This window comes from Haliotis rubra, unplaced genomic scaffold (assembly GCF_003918875.1).
Source record: "Haliotis rubra isolate DU_JTF1 unplaced genomic scaffold, ASM391887v1 Scf602, whole genome shotgun sequence".
NCBI classification, from domain to species: domain Eukaryota; kingdom Metazoa; phylum Mollusca; class Gastropoda; order Lepetellida; family Haliotidae; genus Haliotis; species Haliotis rubra.
In genome coordinates, this window is record NW_025767305.1 from 322132 (window position 1) to 349002 (window position 26871).

General features: G+C 42.0%; 1 protein-coding gene across 5 annotated transcripts in view; it reads right to left on the reverse strand.

Annotated features, from left to right (window-relative positions):
- Positions 1-26871, reverse strand: part of LOC124255546 (carbohydrate sulfotransferase 15-like) — a 63455-nt gene that overhangs the window by 6910 nt on the left and 29674 nt on the right. For 4 of the 5 annotated variants that reach the window (XM_046689483.1, XM_046689486.1, XM_046689487.1 and 1 more), the window contains exons 2-7: positions 24658-25166; positions 22270-22585; positions 19785-19940; positions 18310-18466; positions 13390-13546; positions 11036-11183 (exon numbers count right to left, since the gene is read on the reverse strand). In XM_046689483.1, coding sequence (XP_046545439.1) covers positions 11036-11183; positions 13390-13546; positions 18310-18466; positions 19785-19940; positions 22270-22585; positions 24658-24660 — 937 coding nt within the window. In that variant the 5' untranslated portion in view covers positions 24661-25166. The remainder of the gene's footprint in view (positions 1-11035; positions 11184-13389; positions 13547-18309; positions 18467-19784; positions 19941-22269; positions 22586-24657; positions 25167-26871) is intronic. The other variant, XM_046689488.1, reaches the window with a different exon arrangement.

Here is a 26871-nt window from a genome sequence, read left to right on the forward strand (position 1 = left end):
GGCTGGATTATCTATCGTGATATGACTGCAGTGTCGCTGCTGCAAAATTGTTATTTGTTTCCAGATACTACCCCTCTTTATAACATCTGATGGATGCTACATACAACGTTCACCTGAGCCAACCTCGACCTCCAAATCTAGCTTAGGTTCCTACACCGTTAACATAAAGTGATGCGCCTTTATTTCTCTTCCAACGCGATTCATAATTTTTGTATATAGTGTCACAATTGAAAACTAACAGATAAAAGACAAATACTCCTATGACACTTCCTTTCGGTTTGTTTGCTTCTCCGCTCAGGAAGACAGGGTGTAACCATAATGGAATGGCTTCGCCTTTATCAGTTACATTCAGAGCTGGTCTATTAACTTTGTTTTCGAGATACATAAATGCTGGTCTGTAGGTTGCTCTCATTCGAATTTAGAACGAAGAAGCCTCAACACTGAATATCCTAACACAAATTTCATCCCTTGTGACCTTGAAAGCTTGGGTGCGACAGACGTTCTTGTAGGTGTCAGAGGAAAATATCTTATCTTAATTAATTTGAGCAAACATCTCACTCTCACACACTCCATTGAGCCAAAGAATTCAACATTTGTTCTGCAAAGACAACGGCTTTTGCAAGTTTCTGATTACAAAATATCCCGCTTCAAGTCTACGTCTGCTCTACGTGATGAGAAACGGCACGTCTCTTATCTTTTCACCACCGTGGCGGTTGTCTCGTCTGCCGAAGTCGGAAGTCAAATATTTATACAGCGCCCTCTAGCCGCTACTGTTACGGTACAGCGGAGTGATATACTAGGTGTCTGCGTGATATCGAGGTCACGTAAACTAGTCCCGCTTTAGGAAAGCGCGGTCTTCCTTTCCGCATTTTAATCATGCAGCGACAGAAATAAGTCAAAAGCATCAGTTATGAAATTCTTCGTATTTCTTGAATACAGAACCAATATGTTTGTGATTGCGGAGCTGTTTAGACAAAACAAATGCCTCTGTGTGGTCCGGGTTTATTTTAATTGTTTATTTTTGAAAGGATAACTCGATTTTTATGCGGAAAACTAATACAAACTGGTTATATTTCATATCTTCAGAGAACTCAAGGAAAACAGATCTGGATGTCCAGCTGAATATATGAATGAGTTGGCTGGGTAGGGGAGACATCAGCAATGGTATTACAAACTATATCCATACGGGGAATCAACCCTACTGAACGAACGCATGAACCACTGTGCTACTATTCATAAGTTAATCCCGTGACTCTTACGTACTCATTTTCTTCCTGAAATAGAGGCGGTGGGGTAGCCTAGTGGTTAAAGCGTTCGCTCGTCACGCCGAAGGTCCGGGTTCGATTCCCCAGATGGGCATATTGTCTGGCGCCCATTTCTGGTGTCCCTCGATGGAATATTGCTAAATGCGGCGTGAAACCTAACTCACTCACTCACTCTTCGTGAAATATACTAACGTTTAAAACAATAAGAACACCATGCTGGGCATGCCTGTGTCAGTTTCAGGACGGCGGCATGTATATAACCTTGTCTAAACAAGCCAAGGCAGTCATACAGAGTATTTACAGCCCAACATATCAGCTCGATGCTGCTTGTATCGTCAAACCAAACACACACAAATTACCACTTGCGGGTTGCACAGTAGCCTACTCAGTCGGGCGTTCGCCGGAATCTCTCTGACACCCAAATATGTCTTCTTCATCTATGTATTTGAAAAAGACTGCAACTATTTATCAATTTTATATCCGACGGTATGATGACGATATGTCTCATTGCGTATGAATACATAACGTTTCACATCAAACGATGCCACTCCTCACACACCGACCGGAAGTCGTCTGTCCTTTATGTCTCTCATTTTCCCACGTTTCATCAAAACCGAACTGTGAACCTCAAGTGTCGTTCAAAATTCATTAAACTTAAGTGCATAGACTGACGAGGACACCATCCAGCCTCCAGCTACACTTTAGATGCTATGATAATATAAATAACATCGAATAAAAAACAATAATAATTTTACACCTCGGTTACCCAGCATGAAAACATTTTTTTAAATCCTAGAATACTTCCACATATGTCATAAGCAAATCATCTACGGAAATCTATGGAAATAAACAACACTCAAACGGAACCACCCGGCAGATTTAGGCCATTCCCGAATTCCAAACCAAAATCCATTCCATACTTTACACTATGAGATGTCCTTATTCCAAACTACCAGTAAACGTCTCAGTGGTTCCTGTCGAATCCCATCTGGGGCGACTTACAGCTCGAGTTATGTTCCTTTGCCTGTGAAAGCCGACCCTTCACCCGCTACAGTTGCCAGATAGCTGTGGTCTCGCTCCGCTCTGTTTGTTGGGAGGAGGGTGTGTCTGTGATGGTTTTTATTCAGAATAACTTCAATAAGAACCATCTGTGACTCCACTTATTTCATGGCATCTGAGAACGCGGTATGGGTTTCTTTATGTTATTTCACTGGTGGATAATTTCGGTTCGTTTTACAAACGACTTCACAAAGTCACCCCTAGCCTTGGTTCAAGGCTGTACTGAATGCTGACCCATGGATGTGCATTAATTCTATCCTTCGAAGAGGCAAGTCTAAATAAGGATCCCGGGCCCCGTTTCACAAAGCTCTCGTAAGCCTAAGATCTCGTAACTTTTCTCGTAGCGTCGTACCTCCTATGTTACAGTATAGGAGGTACGAATGCTACGAGGAAAGTTACGAGATCTTAAGCTTACGAGAGCTTCGTGAAACGGGGCCCCGGTCTCTTATTTACTATATTTTAGAAATTATCATTTAAACGATATATTTTTACCTTGAAGACTTGTGCAAGTCTACGTCACCTCGAGTGTGGATCTCCACGATTATTTTAAGAGTACATACTAGCTAACTAAACATGCTTTTGAATATTAATTGATTAATAATACTGTATGAATACACAATGCCATTTAGAAAGTGGTCAAATATAATATATGTTATATTTGGGAATACACTTTCTTAGTAAAGTAGACCTACAGATTCTAGTACTTTTGTTGGGTTGAGTCTCATCCGGGATTCCAACCCACACCCTCAGAGTCAGGCACCTAATTGCCTGCACACACAGTCAGCCGCCTATCAGCCATTGCGGCTTCCAGCCAATGACACTGTAATTTTATAAACTTAACAATGAAATTACATCATTAATCAACCAGCACCATTGATTGAAACTATATATTCGATAAAAGAGGAACTGTCATGTTTGGAAATAGGAGTGCAATCAGATGTTTATTAGATGATGTTGAAGCCATTTTGGGTTGAACCAGTTAAATATTCTCCTGATGAGCAATAGATACAAGTCTGTCAAGTTCCATGCCTCTCATGCGCTGGTACTACGAGTACATGCGCAATGTATGCACATACAGGGGTAGAATAACGCTTTAACCCTTAATATATATAATTTTGACAGTAACAAATAAACCCAATTAAATCGAAAAGGAGCCCCGGTGAGTTGGGAAATCCTGAACCTGAGGAAATCTATACTTGCTTCATTTCTGAGGACTTTAGCATTGCAGGGAGGGCTAGGCAGTAGGGAAAATAATGTGGTTCGGGGACTGGGAGACAGACTACATTGCAGGGAGGGCTTGGCAGTAGGGAAAATAATGTGGTTCGGGGACTGGGAGACAGACTACATTGCAGGGAGGGCTAGCCAGTAGGGAAATAATGTGGTTCAGGGACTGGGAGACAGACTACATTGCAGGGAGGGCTAGCCAGTAGGGAAATAATGTGGTTCAGGGACTGGGAGACAGACTACATTGCAGGGAGGGCTAGCCAGTAGGGAAATAATGTGGTTCAGGGACTGGGACTAGCCAGTAGGGAAATAATGTGGTTCAGGGACTGGGAGACAGACTACATTGCAGGGAGGGCTAGCCAGTAGGGAAATAATGTGGTTCAGGGACTGGGAGACAGACTACATTGCAGGGAGGGCTAGCCAGTAGGAAAATAATGTGGTTCAGGGACTGGGAGACAGACTACATTGCAGGGAGGGCTAGCCAGTAGGAAAAAATAATGTGGTTCAGGGACTGGGAGACAGACTACATTGCAGGGAGGGCTAACCAGTAGGGAAATAATGTGGTTCAGGGACTGGGAGACAGACTACATTGCTGGGAGGTCCAACCAGTAGGGAAATAATGTGGTTCAGGGACTGGGAGACAGACTACATTGCAGGGAGGGCTAGGCTGTAGGGAAATAATGTGGTTCAGGGACTGGGAGACAGACTACATTGCAGGGAGGGCTAGCCAGTAGGGAAATAATGTGGTTCAGGGACTGGGAGACAGACTACATTGCAGGGAGGGCTAGCCAGTAGGGAAATAATGTGGTTCAGGGACTGGGAGACAGACTACATTGCAGGGAGGGCTAGCCAGTAGGGAAATAATGTGGTTCAGGGACTGGGAGACAGACTACATTGCAGGGCTAGGCAGTAGGGAAATAATGTGGTTCAGGGACTGGGAGACAGACTACATTGCAGGGAGGGCTAGCCAGTAGGAAAAAATAATGGTTCAGGGACTGGGAGACAGACTACATTGCAGGGAGGGCTAGCCAGTAGGAAAAATAATGTGGTTCAGGGACTGGGAGACAGACTACATTGCAGGGAGGGCTAGCCAGTAGGAAAAAAATAATGTGGTTCAGGGACTGGGAGACAGACTACATTGCAGGGAGGGCTAGGCAGTAGGGAAATAATGTGGTTCAGGGACTGGGAGACAGACTACATTGCAGGGAGGGCTAACCAGTAGGGAAATAATGTGGTTCAGGGACTGGGAGACAGACTACATTGCTGGGAGGTCCAACCAGTAGGGAAATAATGTGGTTCAGGGACTGTGAGACAGACTACATTGCTGGGAGGTCCAACCAGTAGGGAAATAATGTGGTTCAGGGACTGTGAGACAGACTACATTGCAGGGAGGGCTAGGCAGTAGGGAAAATAATGTGGTTCAGGGACTGTGAGACAGACTACATTGCAGGGAGGGCTAGGCAGTAGGGAAAATAATGTGGTTCTAGGCAGTAGGGAAATAATGTGGTTCAGGGACTGGGAGACAGACTAAGATAGAGTGTACAGTGAGCCTAGGATGACGTGCTTGTCATTTTGTTATTGCTTTCCTTACACATTGATATGAGGAACCATCAATGCCAGTCAAGGAATTGTCTGGAATTAGTGCTGTATACCATTCTGTGCTTACATCAACCTTCAAACATCGCCATAAGAGATCTAAGTATCACCACCATTCAAATTGCATATTCAGTCAATGCAATGTTATATGATCTTGGCAATAATCGAATAATGAAAAGTAACCAATGTTGAAAACACACACACACACACACACACACACACACACACACACACACACACACACACACACACACACACACAGACACACTCTCTCTCTCTCTCTCTCTCTCTCTCTCTCTCTCTTTCTCACTCTCTCTCACTCTCACACACACACTCATCGTTAAACACAGGCATTTTCACGATGACTTTCACTTTAGCAAGTTGATCTTGTTTTACTGTGTATTTTGAGATATACGAACTGACAAAATTGTCTGGTACTGGTTAAGCAATCTAACCTACTTCTACTGGTTACGACGCAAGACAACATTATCTTCAACGACCACCACTCTATGATAAACATGATGGAGCAGTCACACATATTTCCAGCAAGGGTTACACGCCCTTTTTGAAGGCAGTTTATGGTGGGTTGTGAATTATACACGGTATCTCTACATCGCAACGTGACATATACATTATACATTCCTGATGCTTGAAAGATGGCGTACGACCTAAACGGCAGGATTTGAACCAAACCTGTACTGAGTTACCGGACCTGACTGGCTGTTGTGTACCATATATCGGTCTTATAGACTAACAACTAGTTTCTGAAATGAACATATTTTACAGAAATAATATATAATTCAAAGAAGCTCTAAGACTTTCTTTATTTCCTGAAACTATGGAAATCTAGACTTGCTACATAATCTAGACTTGCTTGGGATTTCTTGTATATATTTGTTTCAGCTTCTGTACGACGGACTATCGGCTTTACTGTAATCTACCGTATCACGTCCATACTGTTATCTACCGTATCTCGTCCTTACTGTTATCTACCGTATCACGTCCATACTGTTGTGTCCCGTATCACGTCCTTACTGATCCGTACCGTATCACGTCCTTACTGTTATCTACCGTATCACGTCCTTACTGTTGTGTACCGTATCACGTCCTTACTGTTGTGTACCGTATCACGTCCTTACTGTTGTGTACCGTATCACGTCCTTACTGTTGTGTACCGTATCACGTCCTTACTGTTGTGTACCGTATCACGTCCTTACTGTTGTGGTATCACGTCCTTACTGTTATCGTATCACGTCCTTACTGTTGTGTACCGTATCACGTCCTTACTGTTGTGTACCGTATCACGTCCTTACTGTTGTGTACCGTATCACGTCCTTACTGTTGTGTCCCGTATCACGTCCTTACTGTTGTGTACCGTATCACGTCCTTACTGTTGTGTCCTATACTTCCTTACTGCTCCGTACCGTATCACGTCCTTACTGTTGTGTCCCTGTATCACGTCCTTACTGTTATCAACCGTATCACGTCCTTACTGTTATGTACCGTATCACGTCCTTACTGTTATCAACCGTATCACGTCCTTACTGTTGTGTACCGTATCACGTCCTTACTGTTGTGTACCGTATCACGTCCTTACTGTTGTGTACCGTATCACGTCCTTACTATTGTGTACCGTATCACGTCCTTACTGTTGTGTACCGTATCACGTCCTTACTATTGTGTACCGTATCACGTCCTTACTGCTGTCCTTACCCCTTACCAAGGGGCACCGTATCTAAGCCCTAGTGTTATGTATCTTGGCTCTGCTTTAGTGTGCCGTATCTAAGCCCTAGTGTTGCGTACCGTATCTTGGCTCTGTTATAGTGTGCAGTACCTAAGCCCTAGTGTTGCGTACCGTATCTTAGCCCTGCTATAGTGTGCCGTACTTAAGACCTAGTGTTGTGTTTCCATCATCCACGACCCCCCTTGCAGTTACCGTATAAATCGCCCCCTCTGCAAAACCAAAAACTGCCACTGATAAAGAGTTCTTGGAAACCCTCCAAAGCTAACTCTCCTAGCGACAGTTCCATGATCTGTGGAGCTATTTGTACCGCTGTGTGTGATGAAGGGTTATTTGTTGATTGGGGAGAACAGTTGCCATTCTCCGGGATGAGAGTCTTGAGATGTCAAGTGGAAGAAAGGAGTATATCCAATTAAGAAGACATTGTTAGGGTGAGAAGTGTTTTCCATTCCAAAAAACCTCTCCAGGCGGGAATGCTGGTCTTGTTTGTTTTGCAAACTAAATACCTTCTTTTTAAAGTTAATGAGCTTTCTGTTGGAATCCTTGAAGCTTCAGTGCCAAACAAGATCTAAATTACGATTGCTGGCGGGAAACTTCCTGTTGTGAACGCGAACGACACAATAATATTTACTATTCTTAACTTTAATACTAAATATTATATGCAATTCCACGTGGCATGGTATATTTGGTCCGGCAGATCTAACTCACACGGGTTACTTAAGATTATTTACATTTGGTATATCCTCACAAATAAACATCACTTGTTACTCACGTTACGATAGACTAACGCTTAGTATCTGAATATATACTCATGCCAATAATGGTTGTCACCCCCTTCAATTGTTTTAATTGGAGAGGGTGTGTGGGGTGGGGGTGTGAGGGTTTGGGGTGGGGAGGGTGACAACCATTATTGGCATGAGTATATATAATTTTGATAGTAACAAATAAACCCATTTAAATTGAAAAGGAGCCCCAGTGAGACCACAGATTCCGAACCTGGGGAAATCTAGACTTGTTTCATTGGTTTCATTTAGGGCTTTTGTTATTCTATTTTAAGCCGATACCTGCGTGGGGAATGTCCTCTTAGTTCACGACCAGCATAAATGGTAACATTGTACAAACGGTCATAAACTGACGGGAGGAAATTGGATCACCAAACAATTACAAAAGCTATCAAAACATCACTAGACTGAAAACAGCTGTTGTAACACTGCAAACTTAAGGCCCAAAACGCAGCTGTGATACCCGTATCAAGTGCATAGGCTTCGGAAAACAATATCGTGTTTGTTTAATTGTTAAGCACCATCAAACATGGGTGTGTACTTTTTTGGCGGTATATTTAGGAAATAAATGACCTGAGTTCCGATCCTAAAAGCGTTCGTAACATTACGACCTGTCATAACTCAATAGTTTACCACTGGCTTACGAATGTCGTAGCGCTACGAACGCTTTGTGAATAGGGCCCCCGGTGACCGTTTCACAAAGCTATCGTACCGATACGACTGCTGCAACTCCCATACCTTAACATTGAATTACGACAGTCGTAGCGCTACGATAGCTTTGTGAAACGGGGCCCCAGACTACGTACTTCTTACGTTAACTGATCTGAAATGAACAACCATCTACGATATTTCTAAACCTCACCAAGAAGATGTTTTTGAAGGTGTGGATCTGCGCAAAAACTTTGAAATCATTCATTTGCATTTTTTCTTAAAATGCCTTGCATAATAGACTGTGGTCCGTTCCACAAAACGATCGTAGCGCGAAGGTGATCGTAACTCTTATACTTTAACATAGACTTACGACTGTCGTACGAATACGATCGCAATGTTAAAAGGGGTCGTAGAACTTACGTCTCTCATTCAGTGGGTGTCTACAAATATGGAAATGGAAAACGGTAAAAAAGGAATGTGCTCTGAACTGAAACAACAGATTGCACAGTTGCAACGGTGTCGTGTAACAGCCATAGCGGTTTGTCATACACACATACTCAGAACAGAGTTAATCTCAACGAAATCAACAGCTGTAAAAGCGAAAAAACACTTCCGTCCTTTAACATGCTAATAGTTTATGAGAGTTTTGGAGCAGCAATAGATGTTTACTCGTTAACCACACCCTATTTTTTAAAGATTTTCATCTTCGTCAACCTCTTCCAGGAATCTTTTAAATGTGTTAACGAACTTATCCTTGTGTGAACGTACACATTTTAATGATGCAATTTGTCGAAAATGTCATTCGCAGCCCCCAACACGGCCCTCAGTGACAGAGTGATATCGCACCCAGTCAATAGAACTGGTTATGTAATAACACGCTTTTAAAATAATCTCTTAATTCAACTAATTTGGCATTTTTCAGTGCAAAGAAATTTGACATACCATGAGCACTCACTCAACCTACCGACACGTGTGCTCATTGGGAATAAATGGTCCGAAGATATATATTTCAGTAGCAATCGGAGTATTTAAATTAATATGGATTACACATCAAAGGAAAACTATATATCGAGTTAACCACTTCGATCTATAAAGAATATGTAACTTGAATGTTGTACATTTGCTTGTGTAATCAAACTGATCTAGCGTTTTCGGGAAACATGTTAGCATCCCAACACGAATGTTCGGGGTAATAAATTAGCGTAATGTGGATCTTTCCCAAAATTATATTATTTAAGATGGAAGAGGTAATCGGGAATGTTTATTTGCCGACGCTTGTAAAACATTTCCGGAAATGTTGTCTTGATATCTTTCACTTACTGGTTTCTGTTTGATTTGTTAAAGTATATATCATACGTGTCTTTACGATACTGTAGATGTCGACAGCTGATTGAGATAGCCGTTATGACATGTTGTCGTAAGAGGCGAGCGAGCAATGACTTGGATCATCATTAGTGCCATGATGTGGTTTGGTTGTTGTTTAACGCCGCACTCAGCAATATTCCAGCTATATTGGGGCGGTCTGTAAATAATCATCGAGTCTGGGCCAGACAAGCCAGTGATCAACAGCATGAGCATCGATCTACGCAATTGGGATACAATGAACCACCTGTGTTTCTTATCCCATTGTAACATGCCCTTATGGTATCTACACATAAGTGTTAACAGAAGTAACACACTTTTAGAGTTACTGAAAGGCATTCCCAGCACTGGTTTCATTTAAAAATAGATTTCGTTTCTCCATGGCCGAGAGGCGTTAGAGCGAATATAAAACCTGAACGACTGAACAGTGCTCTATAGATGCGCGTGAGAATTCCTTCCACTCTGTATTTGTGACGTATTGCTGTGGAGTGCTCGCGGTGACATCTCGAATGCTGGTGTTCGTAAACGAGATTTGGTTTGGTATTAAATTAAAGTGAATGAGTTTAGTTTTAAGCCGCACTCAGCACTATTCCAGCTATATACTACTATAGGCGACAGTCTGTTAAGAATCGAGTCTGGATCAGACAATCCAGTGATCAACATCATGCGCATCGATCTACGCAATTGGGATTCGATGATTCGACCCAATTCAGCCAGCTTGACCACCCGATCGCCTCTTTAAATATGACAAGCATGGGTTACTGAAGACCAATTCTAACTCGGAACTTCACGGGTTCGCCGGAAAGTATTGCAAAGACACAGTGAGTGAATACGAAATATTTCATAATATTGAAATTACGAGGAAATTAATATGAACCAAAGTGCAAGTCAAGCCATGCATCTTAAGCGATACATCGTCGACGAAAATGCAAACGTATATTACAGTGGTTAATTAGTAAACACAGTTTGAAACTATTTCTGGGGCGGTGTCGAACACATTCTATGATCGGAATGCTAGGAAAAGAGTCTAAATCTTAAAATTAGACCTCATGCAATTCCCCTTGTTACATAATTTCCACACACATATTTTAAGAACGATGTCTGTTCACCAGATGCATAATTTCGCAACAACGGTTCTGCGTTCTATTCAGGGAACATAAGATTCATTCTTGTTGCAAGACGAACCAACATACACGTCATACTACTGACATTCCTTTCGTAAGGTCAACGATCTTTGCAAAGAATTGTGTTCAGAATTGTTTTCAGTAAGCGCTAAAAATATAGTTTCATATGTTTTTAAGCGCTGCCAGAAAAGCTACTCTGTCTAAAAACATAGACACCTAGCTAGCACTTACTGAGCGTGAGAAACTTGAAGATGCCTTTGAGGATGTCCATGGGTTCGTCGGCGTAGTCTTCGAGTCTGACGATGTGGAGTTGGTGTCGAGGGAACACCCGCAGCCACTCCTGTATGTATGCATAGTACATCCCTATACGTAGCCGCACCTGTAACCACCGAACACGTAATAAACGTATGATTACGTATAGGTACAATAATACACTTGAAAATACTTCAGCCGTATGACCAATGAACGTATCATTGCCTTGCTGGAGTTGTATGATCAATGACCGTATGAATACGTACAGCCGTACGGACAATAAACATATAAATACATACAGTGTATGAACAGTGAATGTATCAATACGTCGAATTGCATGGACAAACAATACGTACATTGGTATGGTCAATATACATATTTACACGTGCAGTCGTATGAGTGAGTATTGCTTTAACGCCGCTTTAGTAATTTCATTAAAACATCGGGGGAAACATTACCTGTTTGAAGTTTCGGAATCGTAATAGCGCACTGGGGATTAAAAAAGACGTCCAAGTAGCAATCGGACCACGTCCGTATACGATAGTAATTAATAATAATAATAATAATAATAGGTCACTTATATAGCATTGAACTCCACGCCGGAGAGACATGCTCTAAGCGCATACAACATCGTGGACATTATTACCCGGGATAACCCAAGCTGCCTGTGCATACGCTAGAAGGTTAATAGTCATATGACTTATACCACCGGGTACCCATTTTCTGCTGGGTGAACAGTGGCAATTTTGAACAAACTCACTTGCCTAAGGTGAGACCACATGTGCTTCGTTGTGGTGCAGGACAGGAGTCCTAGAAACTCTTAGGAGTCAAGCTGCCGAACACGGTCACCCATCCGAGGACTCTCCGTGACCAACGTTGGCTAACGTCAACTGATTTGTGACCTGCGCTCTATGCACAAGACCGCACACCGGCACCATAATGGGATTTATGGTATGCCAATGCCAAAACACATTTTTGAAACAAAGCCGTTTTGGTCTTAGTTTGGGTGAAAAACCCAATCACAGAAAAGTGCGACTAAAATTTGCCAAGGAATTTGAAGAAGTTGGAAGAGGAATCCTTCAGGACTCCGTATCCAGAACCTATACGCCAACGCCAGTGCTCGTATATCACAGAAAGACGGGTTAACCTTTTGGTAATATCCGTAAGAACAATGATTCAAGGACTCAAGTTCCAAATACGTTACTTGGAACGATTTGCAGTCTGTTCAACCAATTCTCACGATACCTTCTAATTTAGATATTGATGGCTCCCCTAATTATCACTGGTTCTGTACGACAGATTAACTAGTTGGGAAACGGGAGAGATGTCTGAACTGGACTCCTGCCAAAAACGTTTAAAAATTCAGTTCTAAACTCATAAATTAAACTATGTTGGTGAGATCATCATTGCAACGAACAAACAAATCGGAGCGGGACTCGAACCACAGACAAGAATGCAGCGCCAGCTGTTCGAGGTTTATCGACCTGCGACCTAAGACTTCACAGCCGACATCGTGGCCACATAATTCATCTATCCGCCATTCACTAACTCTAAGAGGGCGGTGGGGTAGCCTTGAGGCTAAAGCGTTCGCTCGACACGCCTAAGGCCTGGGTTCGATTCTCTACATGGGTACAATGTCTGGTGTCCTCCGGGGTACTAAAAGTGGCGTAGAACCTAACTCACTCACTCCACCAACGGGTTGAAGTAACAGGCACTTGGGGGCGGTGGGGTAGCCTAGTGGTTAAAGCGTTCGCTCGTCACGCCGAAGACCCAGGTTCGATTCCCCACATAACGTTATCTATTCGTTTGGACTATGGACCGTCCTCAAAATAATGAATACACAGACATACGCAGATTCATAACTGACTGACTGACTGAGTTTTAGTTTTACGCCGCTTTTAAGCAATATTCCAGCAATATCACGGCGGGGGACACCAGAAATGGGCTTCACACATTGTGCCCATGTGGGGAATCGAACCCGGGTCTTCGGCGTGACGAGCCAACGCTTTAACCACTAGGCTACCCCACCGCCCCCGCAGATTCATAACAGTACAAGTATATGTAAGTAATAGACATATATGTTGCACATCATGGATCGACGAATCGGCTTTCAGCCAAATTAGGACTTATCCTGTCTTACTACGACGTTGGGGCGGTGGGGTAGTCAAGTGGTTAAAGCGTCCGCTCGTCACGCTGAACACCCGGGTTCGATTCCCCACAGGGGTACAATGTGTGAAGCCCATTTGTGGTGTTCCCCGCGGTGATATTGCTTGAATATTGCTAAAAGCGGTGTAAAACCAAACTCACTCACTCACTCATTAACAGGCACTTACCCTGGCAGTGTTGGCGATCGTTCTGTTATTGATACACGACCGCAGTGTAGTTTTGTTCACACATCTTTCATGGGAGCTGATGGCCATCAATACTTCTCGGTGGAAATCGTCCGGTGACTTCCGGTGTTTTTGGAAATAAAGGTAATCCGAGTATAGTCTGAAAACAAAACCCGAAACAAAACTGAAAACAGTACTGTTCACATGAAGTGATGAGCCTTGAGCAATGAAAATAATTTATAGCCAGACAATTGATAATTATCGTTGTCATAATTCGCCCTGAATGATTAACCACTTGGATAATGAGCTCCAGTTCATCATAAACGCCACAATTCGCAAACCTATATTTGTACTAGAATCAGCTTATAGTAGGTTCTAATCAAGGAATATTGTCTTTGAATATGTCAGTACCATCCACATGCTCGTGTGTTCCAGGCCAGAGTGGGTGAGTGAATTTAGTTTTACGCCGCACTTGCGGTATTCCACGTGCACACTAAACGTGACATCTCGAATGCTGGTGCTCGTAAACGAGATTTGGTTTGGTATTAAATTAAAGTGAGTGAGTTTAGTTTTATGCCGCACTCAGCAATATTCCAGCTATATGACAGCGGTCTGTAAACAATCGAGTCTGGACCAGACAATCCAGTGATTGACATCATGAACATCGATCTACGCAATTGGGATACAATGACATGTGTGAACCAAGCAAGCGAGCCTGACCACCCGTTCCCGTTAGACTTGCTTCATTTATTGCTTTAGCATTGGAGAGAGGGCTAAGGATTACCGAAAACAATATGGATCAGGGACTGTGAGACAGACTACTTCCTTCTTTGAACAGACAGATATTAGTTGGGCTTTCCCTAAAGGACCACTCCTATTTTCCAGACACAATGGGTTATACAATGTCAACAGTTTCTAATAGACCCAATCAGTGATTTAACGTAACACAAAACCCGGCGCCATTACATTCAAGCGGTCTTCATTAAACAGATATCCGATTTCCCAACACTGCACTGCAACATGAAGTGAGAAGAATCCATCTGCAAATAATTCATCAAGTTTATTCTTCCGATGCGAAGAATTTAGAAGCCAGACTCCACGTAACTGCCGCACCTCTTTAATAAGGAATGGCGTCTGGTTTTGATTCTTGAGTCTTCTCAGTCACACTGAGCGGTTCTGGCACAAATGGTTTGAGGTTGGTCTCGCATCACGTCTGGCTCTCCTGGTTTGATTAGAGACATACAACATGCCTACCATATGTGTCGATGTTGGAAAACTCTTCAGAAACCTTTCCACAATTGATGGCATTTCGTAAGTGGCTCGCGCTTTATACAAATCATTTATTCTTTAGAAGAGGGAACTTGAAGCCAATGTTATCAATTTGAATGTTGTAATCAACTTAAGATTGTGTTATTGATGGCGACACGTACACGCACAAGGCAGCTATCCTGAATACAGATGCACTATACACGAAAACAATGCACAGGCAACAGATTGTGATGGAGTTTCACATATCTGTCTGGCTTCCTCTCCTATTTATTCAGTCGGCGTTATGTCGGCGTGGATATCCTATATTATTATTGCCAAAGTCTGTATATAATATTAGTCTGCCTCCCTAGCGTTTACATTAACATATATTTTACCCGTCTATCGTATGCATTTATATCATGATTGTGTGACCTTTGCTTGTGTATCTCATGCATGCATATCATCACCTTTATATCTTATGCCTGTGTGCGTGCGTGCGTGCGTGCGTGTGTACATGTATATATATATATATATATATAAAATATGAGTCCAGATATTTCTTCTCGTCAAATCTCTTTATATCTGCACAAGATCTTTCGCCGTTCAACGGCTCTTCGTGTGTACAATGAAAGCTGAGTGTCGTCATAGGCGACACATAACGGTAATAGCTATGTCGTCATCATGCGTATGACGTTAAGCAGTTAGTGACAATAGCGGGAGACGTAAAAAACGTTGTCATGGGTGACAGTAAGGTTACGTTTGTGACGTCATCGTGTTTTTGACGTTATAGTTAGAAACAATTTATATATATAATAATCTCCCTGAAGAGTAAAGAACGAAACATGTTGGAGAAAAAGGCATTCTGTTTTTATTTATCTATGCAATATTTATGACTGAACACCTGTACTACTTTGGACATTTTTTGCGTATATATATATATATATATAGGCATAAGATATACAGGTGAGAGAGATCGTGCCTGTTTATCTGACGTGTGTGTATCTATACTTGTGTATCTAATCCATGTATCTTAGCAGAATATCGTATGCATTTAGATATGATGCCTGTATACCATGAGCATGTACATCTATACTTGTATATCCTATGCATGTGTATCTTTACCTACAAATCTTATCAATGTCGATATTATGCCTGTATAACCTATGCATTCTCGATATGTAACTCAGTGTATGTTTACACGATATTTCTGTTCTGTCGTGTTCAGTTATGCTGTGCATGCATTGTCAATCAACATTCATTGGAAAACAATGGGCCCTCAATGACATCAAGATGGTGGACAATACAGTACGACCTGCAGCAGAGGCAGATTTACTCGTGTTCCATGTTGTTGTCACAGGGAGATGTTCGCATATACCGATCTGAGTGTATTAGCAGCTGCACTTCGTCATATCCGGAGTTAGGTATATATAAATAGGGCCATTGTCAGTGTTGACATGATAACTGTGCCTGGGAACACTGTTCCTGTCCGTTAAGTCTGACAATAGAATTGCACCTTTACACAAAGACAATGCATTTTCGTTTATTCCTGGCTTTGGTGCTATTTATTCAACCATTGCTATGTCGGTACGCATATCACATCCTTGGGCTATTCCATGGCAAAGTGAATATCCTTGGGTTATTACATGGCTTAGTGCAAATCATGGCGTTATTACATTGGTTAGTGTATATCCTGGATTTATTGCATAGCTAAGTGCATATCATGGGATCATTACATGGCTAAGTGCATATCCTGGGATCATTACATGGCTAAGTGCATATCCTGGGATCATTACATGGTTAAGTACATATCCTGGGATCATTACATGGCTAAGTGCATATCCTGGGTTTATTGCATAGCTAAGTGCATATCCTGGGATCATTACATGGCTAAGTACTTATCCCGGGATCATTACATGGCTAAGTACTTATCCTGGGATCATTACATGGTTAAGTACATATCCTGGGATCATTACATGGCTAAGTGCATATCCTGGGTTTATTGCATAGCTAAGTGCATATCCTGGGATCATTACATGGCTAAGTACTTATCCTGGGATCATTACATGGCTAAGTACTTATTCTGGGATCATTACATGGTTAAGTACATATCCTGGGATCATTACATGGCTAAGTGCATATCCTGGGTTTATTGCATAGCTAAGTGCATATCCTGGGATCATTACATGGCTAAGTGCATATCCTGGGTTTGTTGCATAGCTAAGTACATATCCTGGGATCATTACATGGTTAAGTGCATATCCTGGGATCATTACATGGCTAAATGCATATCCTGGGATCATTACATGGTTAAGTACATATCCTGGGATCATTACAAGGCTAAATCCTGGGATCATTACATGGCTTAGTGCATATCCTGGGATCATTACATGGCTAAGTGCATATCCTGGGATCATTACATGGCTAAGTGCATATCCTGGGATAATTACATGGCTAAATGCATATCCTGGGATCATTACATGGTTAAGTACATATCCTGGGATCATTACATGCCTAAGTACATATCCTGGGATCATTACATGGTTAAGTACATATCCTGGGATCATTACATGGCTAAGTGCATATCCTGGGATCATTACATGGCTTAGTGCATATCCTGGGATCATAACATGGCTTAGTGCATATCCTAGGATCATTACATGGCTAAGTGCATATCCTGGGATCATTACATGGCTAAGTGCATATCCTGGGATAATTACATGGCTAAATGCATATCCTGGGATCATTACATGGCTAAATGCATATCCTGGGATAATTACATGGCTAAATGCATATCCTGGGATCATTACATGGTTAAGTACATATCCTGGGATCATTACTTGGCTTAGTGCATATCCTGGGATCATTACATGGTTAAGTACATATCCTGGGATCATTACATGGCTAAGTACTTATCCCGGGATCATTACATGGCTTAGTGCATATCCTGGGATCATTACATGGCTAAGTGCATATACTGGGATCATTACATGGCTAAGTGCATATCCTGGGATCATTACATGGCTAAGTGCATATCCTGGGATCATTACATGCCTAAGTGCATATCCTGGGATCACTACATGGCTAATTGCATATCCTAAGATCATTACATGGCTAAGAGCATATCCTGGGATCATTACACGGCTAAGTACATATCCTGAGGTTACATAGTTAAGTGCATATCCTGGGATCATTACATGGCTAAGTACATATCCTGGGGTCATTACATGGCTAAGTACATATCCCGGGATCATGACATGGCTAAGTACATATCCTGGGATCATTACATGGCTAAGTACATATCCTGGGATCATTACATGGTTAAGTGCATATCCTGGGATCATTACATGGCTAATTGCATATCCTGGGATCATTACATGGCTAAATGAATATCCTGGGATCATTACATGGCTAAGTGCATATCCTGGGATCATTACATGACTAAGTGCATATCCTGGGATCATTACATGGCTAAGTGCATATCCTGGGATCATTACATGGCTAAGTACATATCCTGGGATCATTACATGGTTAAGTACATATCCTGGGATTACATGGCTAAGTGCATATCCTAGGATCATTACATGGCTAAGTGCATATCCTGGGATCATTACATGGCTAAGTACATATCCTGGGATCATTACATGGCTAAGTACATACGCCGTGGTTAACCCTCACCTCTCAGTCGGGTCCCTCAGTATTACGATGATCTTGGCCTTGGGTAGAAGGTAGCGGATGTAGTGGGCGTTCGTGTACTTGGGTTCCACAGACCCGCAGTTCTCCGGCAGCTGCCACCAGTAGTCATTGAACCATAGCGTGGACACACTAGCGTCACCTAAAACAGAGGAAAACAGAACTAGTGGGCTTTCTAACCACTAAACACCTTGTCAGCATCCAAGTCCCTGAAACATTATATACCTTCAGCCAAGACCTCCTGTCAAGCCCTAAAAGGCTTCTAGTTGTTCCTGGGGTTCAGGGTCTGATACTATCGCAAGAAAACTAATTCACATCAGGGACGTGTTATAGACTATACACAGCAAGCTGCAATAATTGGCAGAATCTGAATTTCCAATCTCACTGGGGCTCCTTTCCAGTTGAAGCAGAGTTTTTGGCTTCTATTAAATTATATATTTTCAGAGCTGAAGCGTTAGTCTACCAACCACACCGATCACTAGATTGTTGAGAATTTAATAGGAGGGAATTATTGAACAGAAAGGAAGAGAAAGACAAACTGCTGTCAACAGTAAACATATTTTGATTAGGCAGCCCTGATATAAGATTAACGCTTAGTCCCTGAATATCTATAATATTCATACTAACAAATAAATCCATTTAAACTGAAAAGAAGTCCCAGTGAGTTGGGAGCCTGAACCTGGGGAATCTAGACTTGCTTTATTTAGGGCTTTAGCACTGCAGGGAGGGCTAGGCAGTAGGGAAAATAATGTGGTTCAAGGACTGTGAGACAGACTACCCTGATATCAATGTAAACGTTCCTAAAAATCTTGTTAGACTCTTAGAAACACTTGGAAACTTAAACGTTAATGAGGTTCCAGAGATTGCCTGAGATATGAATAAAAGAATTTTGCTGTGTGTGTACTTTACCTAAAGAAAAATATATTCAGAAATTGCCTTTTGCCTGTAGTTTGTTGATGTACCTGCATTCAGCTGTTTATAAATGTTATCAACTGGTGTGTATTTACCAGTTATCACTTTGGTGTTCATTTACCTATCGGTTTGAGATTCATTTACCTGTAATCAACTGGTGGTATTGTACATATATTCAGCAGGTGTTTGTTTACTTCTAATCAACTGGTTGTATTGTACATGTATTCAACAGGTGTTTGCATATCTGTAATCAACTGGTGTTATTGTACATACACGTATGCAACAGGTGTTTGTTTACCTGTAATCAACTGGTGGTATTGTACATGTACTCAGCAGGTGTTTGTTTACCTGTAATCAACTGGTGGTATTGTACATGTACTCAGCAGGTGTTTGTTTACCTGTAATCAACTGGTGGTATTGTACATGTACTCAGCAGGTGTTTGTTTACCTGTAATCAACTGGTGGTATTGTACATGCACTCAGCAGGTGTTTGTTTACCTGTAATCAACTGGTGGTATTGTACATGTATTCAACAGGTGTTTGTTTACCTGTAATCAACTGGTGGTACCCCTCCTGTTCCTCTGATGTGTTGGGGTCGTTGACGTGTTCCATGAATAACGCCGCCTTGTCGTACAAATCGATGTAGTCACTGATTGGTATCGTGGACGTGAAGTTAAGTCTCCAACCTGAAGTTGCGTATACAACTACAACATTTAATGCTAACACACTGTGGGTATTTCACAAACACCAAGTTATTGCATATAAACAATATCTCAACCAGATGCATGCTTGTCATTTCACAAAGTAAACAAGATGACAAATCCCCCTGTTTCCCACAAATTTGAAAGAAAAATCGTCCGACAGTTACTTAAAGTCCAACTTGATTTTTGTAGACTAAGTCCAGAACGTTTCCATGGAAACCAAGAAAAATAAAAATCACAAAATCTGTAAATAGTGAAAGGCACCACTTTAGGGTCTGTTTGATAAGTCTGTCAAGGGTGTTTCTTGAAAGATATTGAACGGTTTTCGAATTGTGCTCCGGAAACGAAGCCCACCCATCCTTTTGAGACAAAGTCCAAAAATGTTTCCATGGAAACCAAGGAAAAAATTATTTTTTTTAATCTGTAAATAGCAAAAGGCACCACTATACTATCTGTTTGATATATCCACCAATTTGAACGGATTTTGAGTTATGCTCCAGAAACAAAATGATTACGGACGGACGGACGCAAGGACGCAAGGACAGACAAGGCGTCGACTATATCCCAACCCCAACCCCAACCCCAACCCCGCATTACATGAGGGGTGTGAAATAAAGAGTAATATACATGAGTCTCACCCTCCTTCCACTGTCTGTAGATGGAGGTACTGCTTCCATGACAGAAATACATTAATGCTTATAACCATTTGATTTTTGTAAAAAAATAAGAAAAGAAATAGACATTACATCAAGAGAGTCGTTATCTGATCAAAATAAGTCTATATTTGATTATCAGACAATAATCAGACACCCTCACATCTTTACAACTTTGAATTCAAATGTACTGAATCTTGAATTTCAGACGTAAAAGGCTTTGTTGTGCCAGACTGCAATAGAATATCCATGATAGTTGGACAGTTATGATACACATAGTTACCATGTGAGTCATATAATGATAATGAGGTCGCGATGACATATCTGTCCTCTAAACCCTTATCCATAATATGTTCTCTTCCGCCTTTCATTCACTGTAATGTGATAGTCTGGATGAAAGCCTGGATTTTCCATAGTTCAAGTTCTGGAACTATCATCGAGTTAGGCTCGTTTTCATTATAACCGCAGTTGCGTTTTCCATTAAAATCATATACTACTTTCAATACCACAGTCGTTAGTCTACCATATACCATACAAAAACCCGTACGATACAACTCGACACTTTCGTGTTACGGAAACTTTCCATTTCAGTGGGAACGAATGGTGGCCCATTTGAACCTTATAAAGAAAATCTGAGGTAACACTTAACAGTGGTGGGCACTTCTTATACCCACAAGCAGAAACTAAACAATTCCCAATTTTACCTGTTACCCATATTTATTCTTGAATCGTTTTGGATAGATACAGATACCCCTACTGGCTCAAAGAGTACCAGGATGAACAGTCACCATCACTGCGGCCCCTTGTCGTCCCCGAACACACACAAGGAGACAGTCACATGTTATTGGGCATATTCTACTTCATACGGGGAGATAATTCTGGAATGGGTTACTGACCTTTTCCACCTCCGACCCCCTAGCGAAGTCTATGCTCTGATCCACAAGGGCAGATTATTCCCTAACCCATAGGGAAGACTAACAGGAGATTAATCTCCGCCCTCTAAGAGGAGACTGTTCTCGACCAATAAGAGGAGTCCTTTCTCACGTTTGTCCGACCTCCTTAGAGGAGACTGTTCGCAACCCCGAAGAGAAGTCTTTTCCCCGACCTCCTAAGAGGAATCCTTTCTCAGGCCCCTCAGAGGTGACGTTTGTCCGGCCTCCAAGAGGAGACTGTTCGCAACCCCGAAGAGAAGTCTTTTCTCCGACCTCCTAAGAGGAATCCTTTGTCAGGCCCCTCAGAGGAGACGTTTCTCCGGCCTCTAAGGGGAGACGTTTCTCCGACCTCTAAGGGGAGACGTTTCTACGACCTCTAAGAGGAGACTTTTCTCCGACCTCTAAGGGGAGACGTTTCTACGACCTCTAAGAGGAGACGTTTCTCCACCTCTAAGAGGAGACGTTTCTCCTACCTCTAAGGGGAGACATTTCTACGACCTCTAAGGGGAGACGTTTCTACGACCTCCTTAGAGGAGACTATTTTCCGACCCCTGACTGGAGACTGTCGACTGATAGTAAGACAGCTGTGAGGCAATGGCCTCCAGACCTACTCTACCCGATTCCAAACGGGGTTCCACGAAGCCCAGAGGACCTGTTCTGTCCCAAATCTAAAGGGAGACACATATTAACGACTTACGGACCCATCTCTCCAGAATGATATTCATATGATGATCTTGTAACACTCACCAAATCTATTTTTAGCCCACCAATGAGACTCCTTCATTGGCGGGGACACCACGTCCGGATGTGACATCAGCTTAAAGTACAGGTCCGTGCTGCCACACTTGGGTTGCCCGGCAATAAAAAAGTACGGGAGACATCGAAGTCTCCGAGGCTGGGCATCCTGTTCCATTTTCTTCCGCCATTCCTCTGTTAAGTCTTTGAATAAGTTACGGCAATACTTTGAAAATTGTTTAAACTGGTTGGTCTTGTACACATCTGGTTTCACCATCGGTTCATACCAACATGGATTCTTAAAATTTGGAAGAAACTTGTAGGGTGCCTGGAAGAAAATGTTTCCGAGCATTAGCAATAAATCTTAGCAACCGTGAAGCAAAGCGCGCATGAAACTTACCAAGCGGCATATACTCAACAACATGTTGCAGAGCGGTGAGGGTAGGCTTGAGCCACTTTCAGCACTATCACGGCTTCGCACATTGTGCCGATGTGGAGATTCAAACCAGGGACGTTGGTATGACGAACAAACACCACTACACTGCCACCATCCTCACGTCAGCACAATGCGACTGGGTGATGTCTTATATTGTGAGCAATACACCTGCTTCTTCCGGAAATCGACAGACACAATCACGACACTGTTCTTGTTCTTGTTCTTGTTCTTGTTTAACGCCGCACTCAGCAATATTTCTGCTATATGGCGGCGGTTTGTAAATAATCGAGGCTGGACCAGATAACCCAGTGATCATGAGTATCGACCTACGCAACTGGGATACGATGACATGTGTCAACCGAGTCAGCGAGCCTGACGACCCGATCCCGTTAGTCGCCTCTTACGACAAGTACGGGTTGTTGGAGACCAATTCTAACCCGGATCTTCACGGGTCAGTCACACTGGTTGGTTGGTTGTTGTTTTACGCCGCACTCAGCAATATTCCAGCTAAATGGCGGCGGTCTGTAAATAATCGAGTCTGGGCCAGACAATACAGTGATCAACAACATGAGCATCGACCTATGCAATTGGGAACCGATGACATGTGTCGTCAGCGAACCTGACCACCCGATCCCGTTAGTCGCCTTGTACGACCAATCACACTGATGATCTGCGAACCTATTCTAATTATATGACGACACAGTTTGATTTAGCCGAGTATCGATACGGCAATCTGTATTGTATCGCGATTCGAGGTTCACGATATCATACCTCCATATACAGCTATTGTATCGCAATACATACGATTACACTACAGGTTAAAGTGGTGTAAAAACGTGAAAATGACAGAAAATTTTCATGAACCAGTAATACAAATTTGTAATTTCTGATTAGCTATATATAGAAGAATCTGCACAGTGCCCGAAAGCTTATATGCTTCTCTCCCAAAATACACAATTTAATCTGAAATTTAGATAAAACATAAAGATGCAGAGTTGAGATTGGCCTCTTAAAGGGAGAGAAAATGAATTCATAATATGAGTACAAATTCTATATCGGCACTATTATCAGGAGAAATAGTGAGTGAGTGAGTTTAGTTTTACGCCGCATTCAGCAATATTCCAGCTATATGGCGTGTAAATAATCGAATCTGGACCAGACAATCCAGTGATCAACAGCATGAACATCGATCTGCGCAATTGGGAACCGATGACATGTGTCAACCAAGTCAGCGAGCCTGACCACCAGATCGCGTTAGTCGCCTCTTACGACAAGCATGGGTTACTAAAGATCAATATTTTAACCCGGATCTTCACGGGTATCGGGAGAAATATCGTATCGTTGGCCTCACCGTACCGTTACAGCTTGAATAAATGCATGTCAGATATCCTAACCTAAAGCTATTGGATTTGCTGTAAACGTTGAAAAGTCTTGTCGACAAAACAATATATAACTACTTCCACAAGCTAAATGTCTGGCATATTGCCCTTATTTTATGTGGTTAATGTGTCTCTCCACAGCTAAAGTTAGACATCACCTCTGGATTCTAGCCATGGATTGTATTTTAAAACAAAATTAAAAAATAGTTTAATGCAATTTGAAGACAGCAACCTGAGCAGGCTGTAAGTGAAGACACAAAGGTCACGGTGTCAGGTGATTCAGTCGGTTGTATGCCATCGTATCTTATGGATCGAGTGAGTGAGTTGGGTTTCACGCCGTTTTTAGCAATATTCCAGTAATATCACGGCTGGGGACATCAGAAATGGGCTTTACACATTGTACCCATGTGGGGAATCGAACTCGGGACTTTGGCGTGACGAGCGAACGCTTTAACCACCAGGCTACCCAATCACCCGCTCAAGGATCGATGTTCATGAGACAGGTCACAGGTTTGTTCGGTTATCTATATCTAAAGTGCAGTCGAGTACGGCGTTATATTCCACTGCTCTGGAAGACCCACTTACCATGCTGAGTATGTCCGACGTATGATTCCCAGGTTCACAATTCAACTTGGCCCGGCCCCCAAAACCGACCCCCGAGGCCGTGGGACCGACAGGCTTAGTGTCACTGCCATTTTTCTTCCACCGGAGTTCGAGAACACCTTTGGGGAGTATCCCATTATCGAGTCTAATCGTATATGGTCACCATTTTTATTAACAAAACCCACAATTTGCATGGTACTTTCGTCTGTTCCATTTCCACTGCGAGCAGACTGCACGCCGCCGAGTTGATAATGTCTTACAAAATGGCCGTTGTTGATCTTGTATGACGTCACATAGGCCAGGATGAAGATGGAGATGATGCTTGCAGCAAGACACACCGCGTAGATGCATCGTGCGTCTCTCTTGGGGACTGCTGAGGGGTGCTTGTGGTATGGTCGTTCCGTAATATTTTGCCACCCTAGAACCATTGTCAGCTGACGAAAACAACCACCGGCACAGCGCACACAACATCCGAACAATCGTCTAGCACCCTGGAACAACAAAACAACATTGATGTGTACTTTTAATTGTTCTGAACAATCGTCTAGCACCCTGTAACAACAAAACGACATTGATGTGTACTTTTAATTGCTCGAACAATCGTCTAGCACCCTGTAACAACAAAACAACATTGATGTGTACTTTTAATTGCTCGAACAATCGTCTAGCACCATGGAACAACACAAACGACATTGACTTTTAATTTAACAATCGTGTGTAACAACAAACAACATTTGTGTACTTTTAATTGCTCGAACAATCGTCTAGCACCCTGGGACAACAAAACAACATTGATGTGTACTTTTAATTGCTCGAACAATCGTCTAGCACCCTGTAACAACAAAACGACATTGATGTGTACTTTTAATTGCTCGAACAATCGTCTAACAACAAAACAACATTGATGTGTACTTTTAATTGCTCGAACAATCGTCTAGCACCCTGTAACAACAAAACAACATTGATGTGTACTTTTAATTGCTCGAACAATCGTCTAGCACCCTGGGACAACAAAACAACATTGATGTGTACTTTTAATTGGTCGAACGATCGTCTAGCACCCTGGAACAACAAAACAACATTGATGTGTACTTTTAATTGTTTCAACAATCGTCTAGAACCATGGAACAACACACCAACATTTACATGTATATTTTCAATTGTTACGAACAATCGTCATGCACCCTGGAACAATCGTCATGCACCCTGGAACAATTGAACAATCTTCTAGCACCCTGGAACAACAAAGCATTTATATGTGTGCTTATTAATTGTTCGGAACAATCGTCAAGCACCTTGGAACCAAAAAACCCATTTGTTCATATAGTTCAATTATTCCGAATATTCACCTGATACTCCGTAACAACACAACATATATACGTGTACGTTTGACCGTTCCGAACAATCGTCTACCACCCTGGAACTACAAAACAACATTTATTCATATAGTTTCAGTTTATATTCTAAATATTCACCTAGTACTCCGTAACAACAACCAACATATTTTCGTCATTACGTGTACATTGAATTGTTTTGAACAATCGTCTAACGACAACAACATTCTATTCACATATAATTTGTTCTTAAACTGAAAATATTAACAAGAAAAATGTGAGAAAGCTGATACTAATTAACCTCAGTTTTCGAACACGTAATAGCAAGGTTATGTTCAGTATGCAGGGGACTGTGTCTTTCAAGAGAGCACGTGTCCTTTATGCTTTAAGGAACCAAAACAAATACGTTTTATTCCTGATTTTTTGTCTACGCAGCCGAAGAAACACTTCAAAAAGCATAAAATGTGTGTACGCGTCAAAAAGACTGTTTGATTGAAAGGAGGAAAAACAGAAACAACAGCATCTACTGTGTATATAGTGTACTTACCGATAGCGTTGATAATTTAACACTTTGGGTGCACAAAACACAGGCAAAACAAACGTAACGTACCCAAAGAAAACATGGTTATTGGATAACAAAGAACCCAGATAAAACGTGCACGCAACATGAAGAAAAAAACTGGATCAACTTTGAAAAGAGTTAGTGGGTGAGTGATTAATGTTTAACTCAACATAAACAATCTTGTAGCTGATCGAGGCGAACTTCGAGGTGAAAAGAACTGTTTGAAATAAATGGTCCAGGGGCGGAAAGAAAAATATTTTCACGTTTTGCAAATTCAGTGCAAAAAGTCGAAAATACATT